At 39.0% G+C, this 17,692-nt stretch overlaps 2 protein-coding genes and 1 long non-coding RNA gene across 5 annotated transcripts in view; 2 read left to right on the top strand and 1 right to left on the bottom strand.

The window, feature by feature from the left end:
• LOC134821775 (transmembrane protein 87A-like) overlaps window positions 1-17,692 on the bottom strand; it is a 56,397-nt gene that overhangs the window by 8,337 nt on the left and 30,368 nt on the right. For 2 of the 3 annotated variants that reach the window (XM_063832540.1, XM_063832542.1), the window contains exons 1-5: window positions 2,974-3,089; window positions 2,063-2,135; window positions 1,761-1,870; window positions 1,357-1,523; window positions 157-290 (exon numbers count right to left, since the gene is read on the bottom strand). In XM_063832540.1, coding sequence (XP_063688610.1) covers window positions 157-290; window positions 1,357-1,523; window positions 1,761-1,870; window positions 2,063-2,135; window positions 2,974-3,057 — 568 coding nt within the window. In that variant the 5' untranslated portion in view covers window positions 3,058-3,089. Of the gene's footprint in view, window positions 1-156; window positions 291-1,356; window positions 1,524-1,760; window positions 1,871-2,062; window positions 2,136-2,973; window positions 3,090-17,692 lie in introns of those variants that run through there. The other variant, XM_063832541.1, reaches the window with a different exon arrangement.
• LOC134821918 (uncharacterized) lies at window positions 7,004-9,751 on the top strand. Its single transcript, XM_063832748.1, has 6 exons — window positions 7,004-7,336; window positions 7,538-7,653; window positions 7,820-7,981; window positions 8,602-8,778; window positions 8,992-9,154; window positions 9,407-9,751. The coding sequence occupies exons 3-6, from the start codon at window positions 7,840-7,842 to the stop codon at window positions 9,621-9,623; spliced, it is 699 nt and encodes a 232-aa protein (XP_063688818.1). The 5' UTR covers window positions 7,004-7,336; window positions 7,538-7,653; window positions 7,820-7,839; the 3' UTR covers window positions 9,624-9,751.
• On the top strand, window positions 15,027-17,368 carry LOC134822007 (uncharacterized). Its single transcript, XR_010161102.1, has 2 exons — window positions 15,027-15,151; window positions 15,401-17,368. It is a non-coding gene; the product is annotated as an uncharacterized LOC134822007 (long non-coding RNA).

Below are 17,692 nucleotides of genomic sequence, written 5' to 3'. Positions count from 1 at the left end.
CCGGCGAGATAATCCGCCCTTTAACAATCAGTCTTTTATAACTTACTGTCTTAGATCAATAACCTGTTCCTAGGTAACGAATAAAATTCCTTGCCCTGTCAACTAAAAACAATTGCTGTAATATATAATTTATATATATATATATATATAAATTACCGTCATCATCCTCTACTTTCTCTGTATCTTCAGCAACCTTATCTTCTGGTTTAGTGTCTGATTCAGTTTCTGCTTTAGGTTCAGTATCGTCCTTGTTTGACATTTTTCTATACTGCTCATACCCCTTGCATAACCTGTAACAATTATTGAGTAACATTTCATTGAGAAGAAAACAGGCTAAAGGGCTACTGGTTAATGGACACAACTATTTAATGCTCGCTTGAGTCACATCTGATGTAAAAGTTAGTCTAACAAAGTTAATGTAACCTCCTGAAAACAACATTATGATAACTAAATTTAACTACTACTATTCACGAAAATGTACCGTCTCGAAACTCAGAAGTTATCACTGAGGCTAACTATAAATGGTTCAATGACGGCAACACTGCCACACATAGAAATTCAATATTCTTCAATATTCTTGTAGACTCATCGATAGACGAAGCATTTAATTCAGTGTCATGCCAATCGCTGAAGGCGATCAAATCACAATGCAAGAGAACAATACTGAAGCTGCAGAATGGGGTTGATAATGTAAATGAGTGGTACACGAGTAAATTTATCATCCACGAAATCAGCGGCCTCCGTAGGTCCAATAGAAATAGAAATTCGTAATTGTTTTTGCTGCTAATTGGGGCTAAATCCAACGTCCAGAATTAAGTTTCTAATTTAATTCAATTCTTATCACCCATTGTAAATGTGATTTGTGAACAAAACTTTTGCTTGATTTTTATTACATTTTTTATAATTTGCTGTATCATTAAATTACAAATTCAAAATTTATATGCTATTAATTGCAGATGCAGTTTGTTACGATTTATTACATTTGACCTCATTTTTCTATTAAATTTTGATATATTTTCTAGTAGTTATGTTTTCAGGGGTGCCCTTCGGGGTTTTTATTTATAACTGATTATGTCATTATGATGTAAACAATAAATTAGTTCATTAGAGACAATCCCCTTACGAGGGGCTTTCAATCAATCAATCAACTACAAAACTACTCATACCCCTTGCATAACCTGTAACAATTATTGAGTAACATTTCATTGAGAAGAAAACAGGCTAAAGGGATACTGGACACAACTATTTAATGCTCGCTTGAGTCACATCTGATGTAAAAGTAAGTCTAACAAAGTTAATGTAACCTCCTGAAAGCAACATTACGATAACTAAATTTAACTACAAATCTAACAATACCTCCAGCCAGAAGAGAACTTGTCAGGGATAGCAGGGTTGAAGGAGTCACACGTGACCTCCATCTCATAGCACCTGATCCAGGTAGTGTCCCAGTTACTTGCCCAGCTATCCACAAAGCGCTTGTTGTCTTCTGTTGGTGCTAACAGGTAGTTTACTATTCCTGATACCTGGTGGTTTAATTAGTTGAAATATGCTGTGTCTGTGATGTAAGGAGCACCACTGAATGGCTCCCTCATTCCTAATGTATGCCATATTATGTACTATGTAGTTAAATAGAAACACATAGTTAAATACAGATAGTGTCATGTCATCTTAGTAAGATAAAAGCCTGCTGATTTATAATAAGTATCATGGTGCTATTCAAAAATATGCATTAACAAGGAATCACAAAAATTGCTATTCACCATCTGTCTGTTGACTTCATCGTTATAAATTCTGTAGCACTGAGTTTTGAAACTCCAAACACTGATTGTGTAGTTAGATTGGACGTCCACAGCAGGCTGCTTACATGTGACTGGCAAATGGTTAGGTTATACAAACTTCTAGATTTATTAAATGAGGCTAGGGAAATAAAATATCTAGTCTTTCTCCATATATTTTTACTTTTAATTGAATGGGATTTACAGTCATCGATTATTTGTTTCAAATATTAAGAATGTCGTGGTTCTAGCAATTATTTAACCTAACAATAAACCTAAATACTTACACATTCCATCTAAGGAGGAGCTGCTGAAAAATGTCCTTGGCCGGGATGTGCCTCCTGGGCTATCACCAACATCCTGTAAAACAGTGCGAATTTTCTAGATTGATTGTTTATTAAACTATACATTGCTGGTCAAGAAGTCATATAGTTATAGTTAAGGGGGCAGGGTCTTTATGAAATTTCTCTCGAAATTGATTTTATAGTTGTTTCTGATAGAGGGGAGTGATATCTATCTGCTGCTTTTGATCCCTAGAAAAATATTGTTCCTAGCCGAAATTATTGCTGGTCAAAGGTCAGCGCTCATGTGTAATTGTATTGCACGAGCGATTTTCAATCACGAGCCTTGAAAATCGAGTCTAAAAATCTATCTTCTCCTACATTTTTTGAGCAATCACTTTGAAACTTGGTGGTGATCAGAATTTTAAGACAGGGCTTAGCAATTTTTTTATTCCATTTTGAAAATCTTGGACCTCATTTTTTCACGATTTTTCCAGGTCCAAGATTTTCAAAATGGAATAAAACATTTTCTAAGGCCTATCTTAAAATTCTGATCGAAGGAAATCTTTTAAATTGTCCTTAGAACATATCCTGAAAGTTTCAAGGTGATTGCTCAAAAACTGTAGGAGAAGATAGATTTTTAGACTCGATTTTCAGGGCGCGCAATTGAAAATCGCTCCCGCAATACAATTACACATGAGCGCTGACCTTTGACCAGCAATAATTTCGGCTAGAAACAATATTTTTTCATGGGACTAAAAGCAGCAGATAGATATCACTCCCTTCTATCAGAAACAACTATAAAATCAATTTCGAGAGAAATTTCATAAAGACCCCCGCCCCCTTCCCTCTTAAAGGCATCAAATTGGAATTTGAAATCAAAATTACTGTTAAAATCAAAAAGCATGACCACAAACCTCTTCTGAAGGAAAGTAGAAAATACCAGGGTGGATTTTCGTTTCAGCAACTAGAACTAATGCCAGGATAATCCATTTATACATTTCCTTATCATTAAATACCTAAAGAAATAAGGTTTATAAATTGAAATTTACATGCATCTTATATGTATCTTAGGGAGGCGTCAAATCATCATTTGAATGTGCGACAATTAAAAAAACTTAACTTTTAACTATTAACTAATAGCAAGGATGTGTGTTTTGCTCTAGAAACAGGGGCCAACATGCAATATTATGCCCTTGAGGAATTTGCTAGTCCATCAACATGACCCTGCAAAACATGTCCTAACATTCTCCACCGTCTAATAACACAAAATTTAATAAAACAAAATTTTATTTTATACCCACAATCAATTCATATTTAGTTCAAGTATTTAAAGTCAAAATAACCATTTCACAGAAGTGGTTTTATAAAAATAAAATAATTTGTGATATGTGTACAAGTACTCTAGTAGCAGAGTGTAGTTGAGTGTGCACTTCGATGTCCACAAGTTCTGACAACACAGGGTTGTTTGTTAGGTCATTCTAAACCAAAATCGTTTAGGTGCACAATTTGTTTCGCTAGAGACAACCCTACAGGGCAAATTTTCTAAATTAACCTCAGTCGCGTATATACAGGATTTTTGTATTTCGGCTCCTGAGGGTCATAGAGACTTAAATTTTAGCTTAAAATTACCGCAATGGCCACATTTATATACAACTTATTAATCGATGTATGGTCTAAAATTGTTTGTTTTCGAGATATCTGCAAAAAAACTAATTTTAAGCTCAGGCGTAGACACAAATTTCATAAAATTTGTATCTCAGCTTCTAAAGGTCTTAGAGACTCAAACTTTTAGCTTAAAATGACTGCAATACACATGTTTTATGTTTAAATTGACACTACAAAGGTTATAAAGGCCAAAAATGCTTACTTTTGGAAAAAATCCACAAAAACTGATTTTCACTGGAGCGAGTGAAAAAAATCTACTCTAGAGAAAAGACAATTTTTTGAAAAGACAATAAGAAGCTGAATGAAATCGAGTATGCGGTTTGGTGTCTACAACTTTTCTAGAAACCAGGTCCTTTGTAAGGTCATTCTGGATCAGAATTGATAAGGTACACAATTTCTATCAGTAGTCCCAACCCTTTGGGGGAAATTTCTAAATTACCCTCAAGCGCAAATATATGACTTTTGTATCTCGGCTTCTGAAAGTTGTAGGGGCCTCTCTTTTAGCTGTCATACTAACTGGAAAGGCTAAATTTACATACAAGCTATAAAGCAACATAGGGTTTATAGTGCTTAGTTTTGGAGATATTCTATTCATTAAAAATTGTTTTAAATTTCGTGCATCCTAAAATAGTAGCATTAAACATGTACTTAATTTTGGTATCCTGGGCTAAATAGTCTTACAGGCACATTATTTTTTTTTGTTGATGAATGCCCAAAACGGGAGAATGTCAAACAGTATATACACCCTACGCGCGTGGGGTGGACTCCTGGGGTGGACTTTTATTCAGCGCGTATTTTGTAGCCTGTTCAACTTGACGTTTTGAATCGTTACTATCTCAATGTCACAGATACACAGAGTGTGAGGTGATCATCTTAAAGAGAAACGTCTCAGCTTTCACCTGGTGTAAAGTTTATCTTTGTACTCAAAATATAGCTCGCTCAGTGTGCAATAGAAGTTGACAATACAATAACCAAGTCCGCGACCGGTCGTCAGATACCGGAGTGTTGCACAAAATTGGGTCCCCAAATTAAAATTCTATGACACAGTTACCATGCAGAAATGTCTAGGGAAACATTTGGTGAAAGTTTCAACTCTCTACTATAAAAATAGCGATAGTTATTGAAGATAAACCGTGAGAAACTCCCTCTTGTCGAGATCGACGCTATCAGAACATCCCTTCTGTACCACGTGACAACGATTAGAGCGTCACGTGGCCGTCACGTGACACAAGTGCGCGCGTTGACTCGAGCATTCTCGTGGGAAATCCTGATTGCCTGATCGATCTCCTGGGAAATCCTGATTGCTACGGAAAGGGCTGACAACCACTGTTATTTTCGTTCCTCAATTTTCCAGTTCACTTGCTCAGTGCTGTCAGTTGTTTTTTGTTTGCCCTGCTAAATAAATTTCACTCCGTCATAATCCCCTACTCCCCTTTCTATCGTGAAACTTAGTCACTGAAAGTGAAGACAACGCAATCTGGCTGTGCCGGTTCCCCTCTGCCTAGATCACTTAGAATATCCATAGTTAGCAATACTTTAATCGTTTAATGCAGCGATATAGCCAGTTATTAATGCCACATTGTAGATTTTAGCCTGTTCCAATCATCCTTATATCGAGTTAATGAAATTTATGAAATTGCCTACCGTTCAAATCGCTCTCTGTTGTTAGCACCACACTGATTAACTACAATGTTCCAATTTTTTAGAATTATGTCCGACATAATTCTAATTTTTGCTGTTACAGCAGATAGTTATGGTGAAATGGCACGCAGGAATAAGCAGGGGTCGACCGAGGGCAGGATTTTCGACCGAGGCCGAGGCCGAGGAAAATACAGTTAGTTAAGACCGAGGCCGAGGACAACCGAGGTTTCTTTTTTTGACCGAGGCCGAGGCCGAGGCCGAGGAGTGCAAATTTTGACCGAGGCCGAGGCCGAGGCCGAGGAATTTTGGCAGAAAAATTGTTGGGAAAAAGGGCATTGTTTATTAGGAAAAGCGCACTGTACCTAATCAGATTGTACTGTGTACTATACTGTGTACACACGTTACAATCATTATGAAGGGGCAAGTTCGCCAAGAGTCAGGAGTGGGCATGCTAATAAGCAGAGCTATCCGAGGTACCGCGACAATTGACCCCCCGACAATTGACCCCCGACAATTGACCCCCCGACAATTGACCCCCCGACAATTGACCCCTATGTAATTACACTGGGGTCAATTGTCGCGAAATCTAGGGTTTAGTACGACAATTGACCCCCCGACAATTGACCCCCATGTAATTACACTGGGGTCAATTGATCGGGTCCTGGGTCAGGGTTAGGGTTAGGGTTAGGGTTAGGGTTAGGGTCCTGGGTCAGGGTTAGGGTTAGGGTTAGGGTTACGGTTAGGGTCCTGGGTCAGGGTCAGGGTTAGGGTCAGGGTCAGGGTCAGGGTCAGGGTCAGGGTCAGGGTCAGGGTCAGGGTCAGGGTCAGGGTCAGGGTCAGGGTCCTGGGTCCTGGGTCTTGGGTCCTGGGTCCTGGGTCAGGGTCAAGGTCAGCCGTGGGTCAATTGTCGGGGGGTAAATTGTCGGGGGTCAATTGTCGGGGGGTCAATTGTCGGGGGGTCAATTGTCGCCCACCCCTATCCGAACCTTGCTGAGCGTTCAAGGAAATATCTATCTGCGCCGGCGAGCTCAGCAGCACCAGAGAGATTGTTTTCTACAGCAGGGCACATCCTGAAGTTAAATCGCCTCAGCCTTAAGCCAACAAACTTTGAGGGGTGCTTGTTTCTCAAAAAGAACATCGGAACATTTGGGGACAACTTCGGCCCCTGTCCAAATGAATTTGAAGCCCCAAATAAAGAGGACTGTCCCCCTTCTTCTGAGCTGTGCACAGAAGATTATTCTGATTCAGAGTGCTCAGATATTGTCATTTCATCAGACGATGAATCTTAGACTATGATATTTTTAGTTTTGTGTCCTGGTCAATTGGTCGTTTTATTTTCAATTTTACAAATTCGTTTACATTAACCTCACAAACCTTACAAAAATCCTCGGTCAAATCCTCGGTAAAATCGTCAAATTTCGCCGAGGCCGAGGAATTTCGAATCTATTTTTGACCGAGGCCGAGGCGAACCGAGGAATTGTCCTCCTGACCGAGGCCGAGGCCGAGGCCGAGGAAAAATCGCCATTCCTCGGTAAAACCGAGGCCGAGGCCGAGGACTCGGTCGACCCTTGGGAATAAGTCATCCCTGTCCTCCAAAAAGCACATGAAAAGGTACTTGGTGAGCCATGTCTTTTCCAATATCAAATCCAATGTATCACAATCTGTGGACTTTTTACTCAAAAACTAGATTGATTAATTGATAATTCATTGCTGATTGTTCACGCGCCCTGTATGGAAGTATAAAAATGGTAATCCGCATACTCCAGGAAGAATTGAAGCAATCTCAAAAGAAAAGAAGGGAATCTGGATCCTTCGTCGGATCGTCACAGAGCTTAGAGGGGAGCTCTACGCTTCACTGGCCATGCAAAGCAGGGAGAGTGACGGAGGCGGAGGCACTGCTGGCTGCTGGAGCGGACATTAACAAGCTGGACAGAGCGCAGTTGAACCCTTTCATGGACGCGATCAACTCAGGTAAATCATTTGACCGCCTTAACAATATGGGTTTATCTAACATTGGTAATAGTAGCAAGAGGTTTTAGTCATGCGTTTGATTACAGCACAGTGTGAAACCCTGAAGCATACGTCGAGCTCTAAACTCTGTTTTGTCTGATAATCAATTATTTGAATATTGAAGGATTAAATTTGGTAACTTGATGATCACATAATTAACAGGACAGGTCGACTGTGCTAGATGGCTGCTGAGGCAAGACGGTTGAAAGCTTCAGCCCGAGATATGGTCGTTTTGTAGGGAGAGGGGGCTAGAGTCAGTGCTAACAGCTTAACAGAAGGTAAAATCCTGAACTTTTGTTCATTGATTCTTTGAATCAATGAACAGATTCAAAGAATCAATGAACAATCGTTCAGATGTAAAAATTATTTATTCACTATTTTGCATTACATTTAGTTACAGGACTGACATGCGACATCCGTCGTTGACCTTTGTCTTTATTTCAGCAAGGTACGGAGAGCGATCCATGGCTGTCCCGATAGACCCACTCAGACTCCTGCCGGAAGATACTCCTCCGGTTGATCCAGATGAGACAGTTCTAGCAGATGATCAGTTACAGACTGAAGAACATATCCCACAGATCAATGCGTCAACATCTGCAAATGAAGGTACTTCAATCTGCTCTTCTTGTATATGTCTTTGTGCCTGCGTCTGTGATTGTACTGAAGTGTACTCTGTGTGTTTGTGCCTGTGTCTGTCTTTGTATCGAGTGTGTGTCTCTGATTGTACTGCGTGTGTCTGTAATTGTAATGTAGTGTACTGAAGTGAACTATGTGTGTTTATGTGTGTGTGTCTGTGTGTGTATGTGTCTGTGTGTGTATGTGTCTGTGTGTGTATGTGTCTGTGTGTGTATGTGTCTGTGTGTGTTTGTGGGTGTGTTTGTGGGTGTGTGTGTATGTCTGTGTGTATCTGTGTCTGTCTGTGTGTCCGTCTGTGTCTGTGTGTGTCTGTGTTTATGCTGTGTCTGTGTGTCTATGTCTGTATGTGTTTGTGGGTGTGTGTATCTGTCTGTCTGTCTGTCTGTCTGTCTGTCTGTGTGTCTGTCTGTCTGTGTGTGTGTGTGAGTGAGTGTGTGTCTCTGTGCGTCTGTGTGTGTGTGTGTGAGTGTGTCTCTGTGCGTGTGTGTGTGTGTGTGTGTGTGTGTGTGTGTGTGTTCTTTCATAGAAATTGTTATTTCCAAGATACGAAGTTCGAAAAGCTAGCATTTAGTAATAGACGAATTTTGCAGCTGATATCAGAATCGAAATGATGATGGTACTACACGAGATGCTCATGGAAAAGGTATCAGTTTGCTTTTCTCCTCCCACGAGCAGTACAAAGTGTGGGTTCAACTTTAATCTGATAGAAGATATCGTATGCGGAACCCAAGCCCGGCTATGTCTGTACATAATAACGAAAGAAACCGGTAAGTTTTTAATCATGTAAATGTTCGGCCGAACGTTTGCTTTCATTTTAGACTAGTGACGAAAATCAACAATCGTTTGCCAGTTTGGTTAGTAAAATCGACAAAAAATAGTCCATTCCCCAAGGCCATGATATTCGAATTCTGCCCGTTGAAATCGGCCACTCTGATTTTTATCATTGAACTTTGCATTGATGACATGTTCATTCTCTACAGGTTATGCTGCGAGGGCGTTTAGCTCGATAGATGTTGAAAATGCCCACAGCATTATAAATCATTTGGACCGCCGAGGGGTCCAAAACTCCTCAATCGAAGAGCTTAGTAGACATGTCAGCAACCTACAGAGACTTCAAATTCTCAGGAAAACCTCTCTAGGACGGTAATACATTAACTTGTTTAGTTAATAAATTTAATAAGTAGATTTTGAGTGATGATTACTCAATACTGATATCGAGGTACCATAAAGGGGGTTTATAAACTTAACACTTATGCTTATATGCTTATACTCTTATACTATCAATGAATATCAAATCGCCTTCTCTAGTTATCAAACCCAACATAAATTAAATCTCGGCCTACAAGGACTATTCGATATTTACAACAGACCGAGTGAATGTCTCAATCTTTTCAGGAAGCTTTATACTCCGACATCCACAATTTACCACGCCCCTGAGATCGACAAAGGTCTTTCTGATAGATTGACTTCCAGCCAATTCGATCTATCGAAGCCGAGTGGGAAGAACAAAGAACTGAAACCCATGGTCGCAACGATGCTCCTCGCGGACAAGGGAGAGTTAGGGCCATCGGTGGTCACAAGACTGCAGAATATTTATTTTTTTAAGCGTTGAGGTTGTCACGAAAGCGTACTGTAACGGGACTGTATCAGATTTGAGTGATTTGATTTTGTGATTCGCAGTTCACGTGATTTTATTGTGATCTTAGACTGTAAAAACTATAAAGGTTCAAGTTGAACTATCGTCGCCATGAATATGTATTTTGGAACTGTTCACGTTGAAATTGCTTCGTTAATCAGCAGTCTTCCTTGGTTACCTTTTACTGTGTAATGCAGCTACGATCAACGATACTTAGCTAGTACATTCATAGTAACTGCACTGAGAAGAGTAAAAAATTTGAGCTTTGACGGAATAACATTTCCTTGTTTTTAGATACGGTTACTATTCTAGTGAGGGGTTCATAGCTGACCATTAAGGTCTTACTCACAATAATTTGTGCTCTGATATTGGCCGTACTGACTGCTGTTGAAAAAGCCACGCCATCAGATGCGCGTCACGAGAGTCCACCCCAGTAGACCCCACTACGTACAAAATTTGAAATTTTCCCAAAAACTTCTGATTAAGCTAGTTTGTTTTCAATAACTTTTGCAATATTAACAGTAGACCCTTCAAATTTTCACCAAATGTTACTCCAGACATTTCTGCATGGTAACTGTGTCATAGAATTTTAATTTAGGGACCCAATTTTGTGCAAGACTCCGGTATCTGACGACCGGTCGCGGACTTGGTTATTGTATTGTCAACTTCTATTGCACACTGAGCGAGCTATATTTTGAGTACAAAGATAAACTTTACACCAGGTGAAAGCTGAGACGTTTCTCTTTAAGATGATCACCTCACATTCTGTGTATCTGTGACATTGAGATAGTAACGATTCAAAACGTCAAGTTGAACAGGCTACAAAATACGCGCTGAATAAAAGTCCACCCCAGGAGTCCACCCCACGCGCGTAGGGTGATATATATACAATAAATTAAATCAAGTGATGCAATTGGCAGAGCACAATCGTAAATCCTGAGCAATAGATATCATCTATCCCTCGTAGCTCTTCTCCTCAGGTATCAGGTTGAAGGAGACGTTGAATATAGGGGCGGTCCATGCCTTCTTTGCCTTTCCACGTACACCTCTAACTGCTACTAGCACACTCATCATTATATCCATGCTCAGGCGTGTCCTGATGTTACACATCACCTGGCTGTAGTCCTCCTTTGTCTTGGTGGCTATCAACACAGCAAGTCTCCTTATGAAACGCTTGGCCTCCGGTGCCATTCCTCCTGTAGTGGTAAATACAAGGGGGACGAATGACCCTTTCTCCAATTGTAGCACTCGGTTCATGTACTGGTTCTTTTTCTCATTCTCGTGCAGAGTGTAGAGCTGTGGCATGGTCTTTCCTTGATATGTAGGCGATTTAGGATTGAAAATGCGCACATCAAAGAAAGTCCTCTCAAATGTGCTCCACACTCCTCTTGCTGATATATCAAGCCTAGCCTTATCAGCATTGTTGCCCTTTTGTTGGAAGTTGGCCGATTCTATAGGTGTTAAAAGGGGCTCAATCCTCACATCCTTGGTCACCAGCCTAAGGTATTCAGCAACGGAGTCTCTCACGTTGTTATGACGGTAGTTCACATACCCCCCTCTCTTACAGTTGAGGATATGATTGTGATCATTCTTGGCTCCACAATCGCAGAATCTTGGGGTGTTAGGGATGTCCCAACCATACCGGAGATGAACAGCATCTCTGAAGTCTTGCTTGCTGTAAGCATACCCTAGCTGTTGAATGGGAAGACATGTTAGCCAAGCTCCTGACCCATGCTCTTGTACCAGCTGCAATGACTCCCTGGTATTCTCATCCACTTCACTCATTATCTCAGCAAGCTCCTTCTTCAAGCGTAATTCTTTAACTAACTTGAGGCAATCTACTCTGCCCTTTATCTTAATTATTTGCAGCACAGCAAAATGTTCAGCATGAACATTTTGTTCATGGTAACATAACAACATTCAGATAATATTTATGGAGCAACACAATTCAGCTATCTTATCTTATCCCCAAATGTATACATCTAACCATATCTCTGGTTACTTCAAACTACTTCAATCCCCAAATTTATACATGAACATCATCGTTATATACATAATACATGATACAGGTACCACCAATGGGCAGAAACAAACAATTCCAGCTCTTTTCACTTACTATGGCTCCTCCAACCTCTGCTATGTCTAGCATGAAATTGGAGGGGTCAGGGGGTCTTACCGCGCGGCGCTTTTACTCGCATCACGCATTTGAAAATTTCCTTGACGGATGTTACTCGTCTAAATTTCTTCGAAGTAGCGCGCGCCGCTTTCTTGGCAAGTGCTACGAAGTAGCGCGCGCCGGGCCAGATCATTAACAATGGTCAAAAAAATTTCCCAATGAGATATGAGGTCTAAAAATTTAAGAGGTCTAAAAATGTTGTCATTATTAGACCTCTTACCCACCGCGAGCTGATTACTCAGGACGCACAAACACGTCAAGATAAAAACGTTTCGCGCCCTACAAAGTTCGGTAGACCTTGATTTGCAACTAAACGCTTGTAGTTTGCATTGCGCGCGCAGCTTTTGCACAGTTTAGCTCAACATCAACCATGCATATAACTATTGTTAATATTTATATTGACCATTGTTGATTGTTAATGGTCAGGCCCGGCGCGCGCTACTTCGTAGCACTTGCCGTCGGGCCAACATTTCGAAAAGAAAGCGGCGCGCGCTACTTCGAAGAAATTTAGACGAGTAACATCCGTCAAATTCTTATGTAATAGCTGATGTCTAAGAATGTCTACCATGGTAAAGTACACGTCCGGTCCCCATATTGACATATAGGTTGGTCCATTGTTAATCGACTAGCTCGGCGCGCTATATACTTCGTAGCACTTGCCTTTCGAGAAGAAAACGGCGCGCGCTACTTTACCTGGGGACCCCAGGTTATTACATTTATGTTCAAAATAATTAATCAGAGAATAGAGATTCGGCGGAATGACAGGCGCGGCTGAGTGCCGCCCAGTAACCAATCAAAATGTCAAAAGTGTTTTAAAAATTTTGTGGATGTCCGCAAGTTAATAACTGTCATACGTTGTCATGTATGATCCGCCACCCACGAGAGTCGTGCGCGGCTCCGGCCCCTGTATCATAAGAACGAAAGTGAAACAACCGTGGGGGTCACGACGTGATACAAGCAAGGCCCAGTAGTGCATCTCGCCGACCTAGGATGATGATTAATCACTCTACACTCGACTGTCACGTGACTTTTTAAACACGTTCTCTTGGTGGCCCTGAATGACTATTCGAAATCATAGCCCTCTAATCTGATCCCAACCCTAACCCTAACCCAATCTTTAACAAAAGCATATGCTGAAACCCTAACCCTAACGAGAAATTAGACTAACCTCCGTATATGGTCATATCACGTGATCAAGACAGTTTTTCGCCAATATCTCGCTAGGGGAGCATTTTAACCCTATGTCATGGGGGTGATTCGGAATCAGCGTCCGAAAATACATCGAATGATTTTGGTCTCAACTGTCGGGGGGCCTTTTAGAAAAATTTCGAAGATCGACTGTAGAGTGATTTAGCACGCTCGGCCGACCTACGGAAGAATTCGCGAGACTAATTATTTGATGCGCAGCGCGGCCCAGTAGTGCATTACGCTACAATATTTGTCAATGGTAAGGTTGACGGATGTAACTCTGCATCTGTACTTGTCAAATTTCTTCGAAGAAGAGCGCGCGCCGCGCCGCACTTAATTGACGATGTCAATTCATCGCAGCTCGGCGCGGCACAGTAATATAGCGCATCGCACTACAAGCGCTGCACTTTTATTTGACCGTTGTTAATGGTCTGGCCCAGCGCGCGCTATTTCGTAGTACTTGCCATCGGGCCATAATAGCGCGCGCTACTTCGACGAAATTTCGACGTCTAGACGAGTAACATCCGTCAACATGAAAGCACAAACGTTTATTGTTACTATCATGATTAAACTATAAGCTGAAAAGCTTTTAAATCGTTTTTAACCACTAAATGTAATGCTTTAAAAAATGTTTTTGATTATTAAATATTTTAGTTTATATCATATTGAACCTATATTTGATAATTTATTCGAAAGTACTTTAGTTAATTTGATTAGTTGATATCAATATTGATATTGTTGAATGAAGTTAACTCCTGAGATATATTTTATTATTTTTTAACAAAGAGACTCGGAGTAAAAACGACCAAATTCGTATAAATGCCTACCCAACCAAGAACTCAGGAGGCAAGGCTGGGTGCGTAAGCTTCACGGTCTGCATTCTCCGATCCTGTATCACGCGGATTCTTTTCGACGTATTTTTGTGATAGGTTGTATATATCTTCTAGCCACTCTATTGCTACTACAAGTCTACAAGTATAAAGGCCCTGCTAGTTATACATGACATATATTTTTGTTTGCTTTAATTGATACTAAATAAAATTGTTGTTTTCTTGGAATTGTTGTTTTCTTGACCTAGTTACATCTTCATGTCAGTAAAGGAAAAATGTACCTGTATTGCTCATTTATTTAAAAACCTAATCAAACTTCCCAGTGAAATATAAAGATTTATAAAAAGCTTCTTTGCCACACTTGTTTACTTTGTGATAAATGGCGTAAAATTGAAATTTTTGTTTAACTGAAATTTTTGTTTAACTGACAAGGATGAAACCAGAAATATAATAATTGTTGTGTCTCTCTATATTAGGTCTCTTTATTAATAGCTGATCCTTGACCAGCTAAAAACAATATTTCCCCATGGTTCCTAAAGCAGGTGATAAATAATGTTTCCCTCTATCAGTCTATCAAAAACAACTATAATTGTAAAGTCAATTTCGATTATTAGTAATTGTGCCCTTACCCTCCTACACAATTTGAACATTTTTGTGGCTAATTCATTGAACCTCGTCCAATTTAATATGTATTAAAAATGATTCAGTCTTAGTAAGTTAGCTTTTAATGTACGCTGTAGTTCAGAAATGTAAACCAAACTCTTTTGATCAGCCACGTGCAGAACCAGTGTTGCAAAGTAAAACTTGTGTTTTTTTAAAATTTATTAATTCATCACATATCATAAATTATTTTATTATAATAAAACCACTTCTGTGAAATGTTTACTTTGACTTAAAATATTTCAACTAAATATGAATTGATTAAGGGTATAGAATAAAATTTTTTTAATTAAAAATTTTGCTTTAGAATTAAGAACAAATTAGATGTACCGTAGTTAAGTTTTTCAAAATTGTCCTACATTCAAACGACGATTTGGCGCCCCTCAGCACAGCAGGGTCGGCGGGGCACTTCATTACGCCACTGTTCAAACCTGTCAACAGAAGTTTAAAAATTTTATTATACAATTTTATTGTAAATTAATATAATATAATATAAGGATGAATTTAAAACTTGTTTTTCTCAGTATGTTCATTAGTATTGGGTTATGCATCCTATTGGGAGTACTACCTATCTCCTCGAATGAAGAGTTATTCTCTCACACTACTCTGAGAAAAGTTCCTGCTATTATTGGAGCACCACTTGAAATCAGGTGAATGAAGAATACGTTTTAAAAGCAATGTATAATTGATCATTTACATTTTTTACATTTACATCATTTGTAGTTGACTCTTTTTAGTGGGTTAAGTCAGAGTTCTTGCATGAGCTTATAGCCTTATTGGGCACTAGATACCCACTGTGCTGTTATGATTGTTACCTAGAATAGTCTAATTCCAATGATTGCTTTACAGAGTAATATTTCAAGAATTTGGCTAATTTTAGATAATCATGAGATTTTCAGATGCTCAAAGATTATACAAGAATATAATTCTAATTTACGGATTTACTGCAACAACGAAAATGGTTATACAGTTGAAGAAAACGAACACTCTTGTAACTACACATGGGAAAGGAAGGGAGAAGCTATATCAACTGAAGATGCCAATTATGAAATTTACAGTTTCCTGACCTATGACTACTGTGAGATCTTACAAGGAGGATCAGACATCATTAAAGCAATGGACATCACTACTGAAAGTCTTGAAGAGTATTATAGATTTACTCTAAACAGAAGAAGAACCAAATGCTTCACATCGGTTCTTTCAATACGCAATGTCACAGAGGATGATTTTGGTGATTACAAATGCATCTGGGGCTCTCGTTCGAGATGGGATGGACCTCAATCTTTAAATATCACTGTTCTTGATTCGGCATCTGATGAGAAATTACCCACAAACATCACATACTTTAAAAGAAACTTCAATATTGGTCTGAAGTCAAAAGTTCTGATGCAGTGTGTTGTTGAAAATGGCCCCGTTTTTTGGTTTTTCAGTACCACAAATAAAACAAAATCCGAAACTATTCAACCCATAGAAACTACAACTGAAAGCGATGCTTGGAATTGCTTCAGCTACAGTGAGAAGAGTCACAAAGTCTCAAATATAACTGAGTCATTTATATTTTTCGAGAATGTCTGTATTTTTGATCAAGGATACGATATATACTGCAGTGCTGATTCTGAAGGAAAGTTACTATCCAGAGGAGAACACCTACGTGATTCTTATTCTGAAATGCCTTATTATGAGATCTATGGATATTCACGTTGGCAATTTGAAAATGAAATGCATTATCATATGGGTATTGTTATTCCTACTGTAACGATTCTTTTCTTCTCTGTTGCGTCTGTGCTTGCATGCTGTCGGGGTGGACTCTGTGTTGATTGGTGTTGTGAGGGAATGTGCTCTTGTCTTACAAACCCTGGAGACACCCGAACTCCTACCATTACAGTAAACAACCCTGTGTGCCCTGTGCCCAACACTGCCCCGGTAGTTTCTGCTGCTAGTCCCCCGCCAGGATATAATGTTCTTCCAAACCAAACTTATGCTTGAGCTTACTATAATATTTGTCGCTAACACTTAAGCCGTAGTACATGCATAATATGATTATTACATTACACTGGAGCTTATACAGTGTAATTTCCTCCAGTCTGCGCCGCGCGGCTATATAAACGTACGCGGCACAGACTGGAGGAAATTACACTGTGTAAGCTCCAGTGTAATGTAATATGTATGTACTACGGCCTAAGGGGATTTCAATGGTTATTGCCTCCTTTCTTAGTTTATAACCTCTGTCAAGTTTTGAGTTGAATAATTATAATCACAGTATACTCTTATCTGTGGCATTTGTATCTGGTACATAAACTTTCTATAAATATTGATAAATATTTAATTAAATTATTATTGTAGTGGTCACTGGTCATTAGACTATTAAATGTCGACAGCAGAATGAAAGATTGTGGTATTATTGCCATCACTGCAACAATTATAGCATGTATTTAAACCTGTTGATTTGTAGTTTAGTTTTACAAAGTTTTATCTTAACTGTTTGTTATTTTTATGTTCTCCCTAAATACACTCTATTAATGTTGGAAGAGATCGAATCTCTCTATGCACTACTATCTATAAAGTTTAAAATAAGCGGTATGGTAGAGCAAGTTAGGCCTGCTAAGGTGGCAAATATAGGTAATGTTATTATTATATATAATATATTCAACTGGTACCGCATGAATTTCTATTATGCGAAGATTTGTAAAGAAAAATTGCTTATTTATTATAATTTTATGCATGGGCTAGTGACTTTCTTTTACTAGTGCAGTGAGTCTTCACGACACCCAATTTATAAGTCTTTTTTATTACCTTTTACTTACTTTTACTTTTTTATGAAAATTATTTGTATGCTAATTATATTAGTTTTTTCCCTCTCAATCTGAGGCGTTTGTTTCATTGTGAGTCCCTACAATTTAATCTAAGCTTAAATTGAACTGTGTAGGTTGCATGTCATACATATTTGTACCTCATACTATAATATGTTTTGATTCTATGTCCTTAGAAGGGTATTCTCCTAACAGTTTTTTTAATTCTAACAGCTTCTTTAAATTATTTGTACTCTTATAGTATTGCTGTGTAAGTTTAATTATAATTATAATTATAATTATAATTCTACTTCTACTTCTAATTCTAATTCTAATTCTAATTTAATTCTAATTCTAATTCTAAAAGACTTTCCAACCCTTTGTGACGTCGCCCGTGACGTC

The sequence above is a fragment of the Bolinopsis microptera genome, chromosome 10, assembly GCF_026151205.1.
Source record: "Bolinopsis microptera isolate Bmic1 chromosome 10, MBARI_Bmic_1.0, whole genome shotgun sequence".
Lineage (NCBI taxonomy): Eukaryota > Metazoa > Ctenophora > Tentaculata > Lobata > Bolinopsidae > Bolinopsis > Bolinopsis microptera.
Note: the sequence above shows the minus strand (reverse complement) of the source record. Positions and strands in the feature narration are given on the sequence as shown.

Bases quoted from the DNA above. Each gene is read 5' to 3' on its own strand.
- LOC134821918 (XM_063832748.1), top strand. From the start codon at position 7,840: ATGGCTGTCCCGATAGACCCACTCAGACTCCTGCCGGAAGATACTCCT. The intron at 7,982-8,601 runs GTACTTCAATCT...CGAATTTTGCAG, and splicing joins GTCAACATCTGCAAATGAAG to CTGATATCAGAATCGAAATG. The intron at 9,155-9,406 runs GTAATACATTAA...CAATCTTTTCAG, and splicing joins AGGAAAACCTCTCTAGGACG to GAAGCTTTATACTCCGACAT.